The following is a 1934-nucleotide window of genomic DNA, read 5'->3' as shown; positions in this document are numbered from 1 at the left end:
TTCCCCCTTTTTTTAGTTGCCTACTGATGTTTCAACCTTTCTCTCATCTAGGTTTAGTATTTTTGGTTTTCATTGTTTTTTCACTATATTATTTTCGCATTTTTGAGTATCTTACTTCAGAATATTACAATCTATGGCTTCATACACTAGTTAATATTCGAACAGAACAAATACAATTCACCAGACCGAATAAACCGAAACCGAAAGGAGAAAAGCTGAATCATATAGAATTTAATTATGTATAATATTGATATAACATTTTAAATTTTAAGCCTCAAACAAATGAATGAATCAAAAATTACAGTATTCACTACACTAGATTAGCTTCGTGTCCAATAGTAACCCTCTAGTCTACAGCGATCGATTTTCTAGACCAAAGTTGAACATGTAGATGTAGTAGGATCGTATAAAGCAGGAAGCAAGTATTTCCTTCCATTTGTACCGTGTGCATTGTAGCTTGCACCTGTAGTTTTGTCCACCAACAAATCTCCAGCATAGCCAGGGTAAGCACCTTTGGCATAGACACCAGGACAAGCAGAAGCAGCTTCCAGTGGTGCATCTGCCTCTCCCTGGTAATAACCATTTCCAAATGGGTTCGTCGCGGTTCCAGCCAATAAGCTAGCCAAGTTAATCACCATTCCGTCAATACCCACATCGTTGTTCGGTGCACCCAGTGGTGGGCTCTGTGGTCCGTAGATTGGCTGGTGGAATGGCCAGGCACAATAGCCAGGACATTGCGTCTCTGAATTACCAACCCAAATATAAGCAAATTTGTAAGTCTTGCCCCTAATAATAGAACCTTTAGAAGACCCATGGGTTCCACAGCGATTGACACAGAACCCATCGACTGCAACATCAGAGGCGGTCAAAACAACGTTAATGGCATCTTTTTGTTCACCCTTTGATGCCAATTGTACAATTTGTTTCTGGGTCAGTGATTTTCCTAAGGAGTAATTTTCGACAAGCACTTGTTTGCCCAAATAGAGGGAAAGGGATTTTTTGGAATTGGCGAGATGATAGTATTTTCCAGTGGTCTTCCACCATTTGGCTACTGATGGATCGGTTTTAGATGGAGTTGAAGAAGAAAGGGAAGTGATGAAATCAGAGACTATTGCTCTTTGGGATGGCTTGAATTTGCCATACCAAATTAAATTGACAGAGATTTTGCCGGAAAGAAGTGCACCTTTGTGGTACTGCAATAGTTGATTTTGTGGGTCTTGGACTAAAGCAGTAAGCTTTCTTGAAGCAAAGCACACATTGATGAAAGAAATCAATAGAAAGAGTTTTAAAATGAAATGGGTCGATTTCAAACCGAAGGAAGAAGACATTGTTTTTTCTTTTAGGTACTTAGTATATGTTTTTGAAGGCTATAGTGAGAAACTAATGCTTTGATGGAAGTTTTGTGTGTTGTACGTAGCTTGGATGAAATGCAAGGGAAGAGAGAGGGCTATTTATACAACAGGGAGAGGGTGTACCGTTTGTAATGAAGCTGCTGAGAAAGCAGGAAGAAAATGTGGAATAGTGGAAAATTGACTTTAAAAAAAACGCGTCATCATCTTCACCAACTGGACTACTTGAGCTAGCTGCTATGCAGCACAAGAGAGGTAATCTTTACTGCTTGACTTATGGGTTACTGTAAGGATGTACATAGATCGGGTTTGTTCGATTTTTATTAAAATTAAATTAAATCAACTATATCGATTTAGATTGATTCGGTTTGTCGGATTTTTTGAGTTTTTTGGATTTTTTGTCACATGAATAATATGTCAATCTTACTTTATTAATTTTTTGATAAATAAATATATATTTAATAAAAATTAAAAAAATTGACGAACATATGATCTATTAAAATATTCTTTTGGGAGAATTTTCTTAGTAGCACATGATTTATTTTTTAGTTGTCTCACAATAACTTTTCGTTGATATACAATTTC

General features: G+C 36.8%; 1 protein-coding gene across 1 annotated transcript; it reads right to left on the bottom strand.

The window, feature by feature from the left end:
• Window positions 1–223: 223 nt before the first annotated feature.
• LOC138909052 (protein PHOSPHATE-INDUCED 1-like) lies at window positions 224–1436 on the bottom strand. The gene has a single exon (XM_070200080.1). It carries the CDS (start codon window positions 1326–1328, stop codon window positions 369–371), a length of 960 nt encoding a protein of 319 aa, XP_070056181.1. The 5' UTR covers window positions 1329–1436; the 3' UTR covers window positions 224–368.
• Between the last annotated feature and the right edge of the window lie 498 nt (window positions 1437–1934).

This window comes from Nicotiana tomentosiformis, chromosome 4 (genome assembly GCF_000390325.3).
Source record: "Nicotiana tomentosiformis chromosome 4, ASM39032v3, whole genome shotgun sequence".
NCBI classification, from domain to species: domain Eukaryota; kingdom Viridiplantae; phylum Streptophyta; class Magnoliopsida; order Solanales; family Solanaceae; genus Nicotiana; species Nicotiana tomentosiformis.
This window is presented reverse-complemented; position numbering and strand designations above follow the sequence as displayed.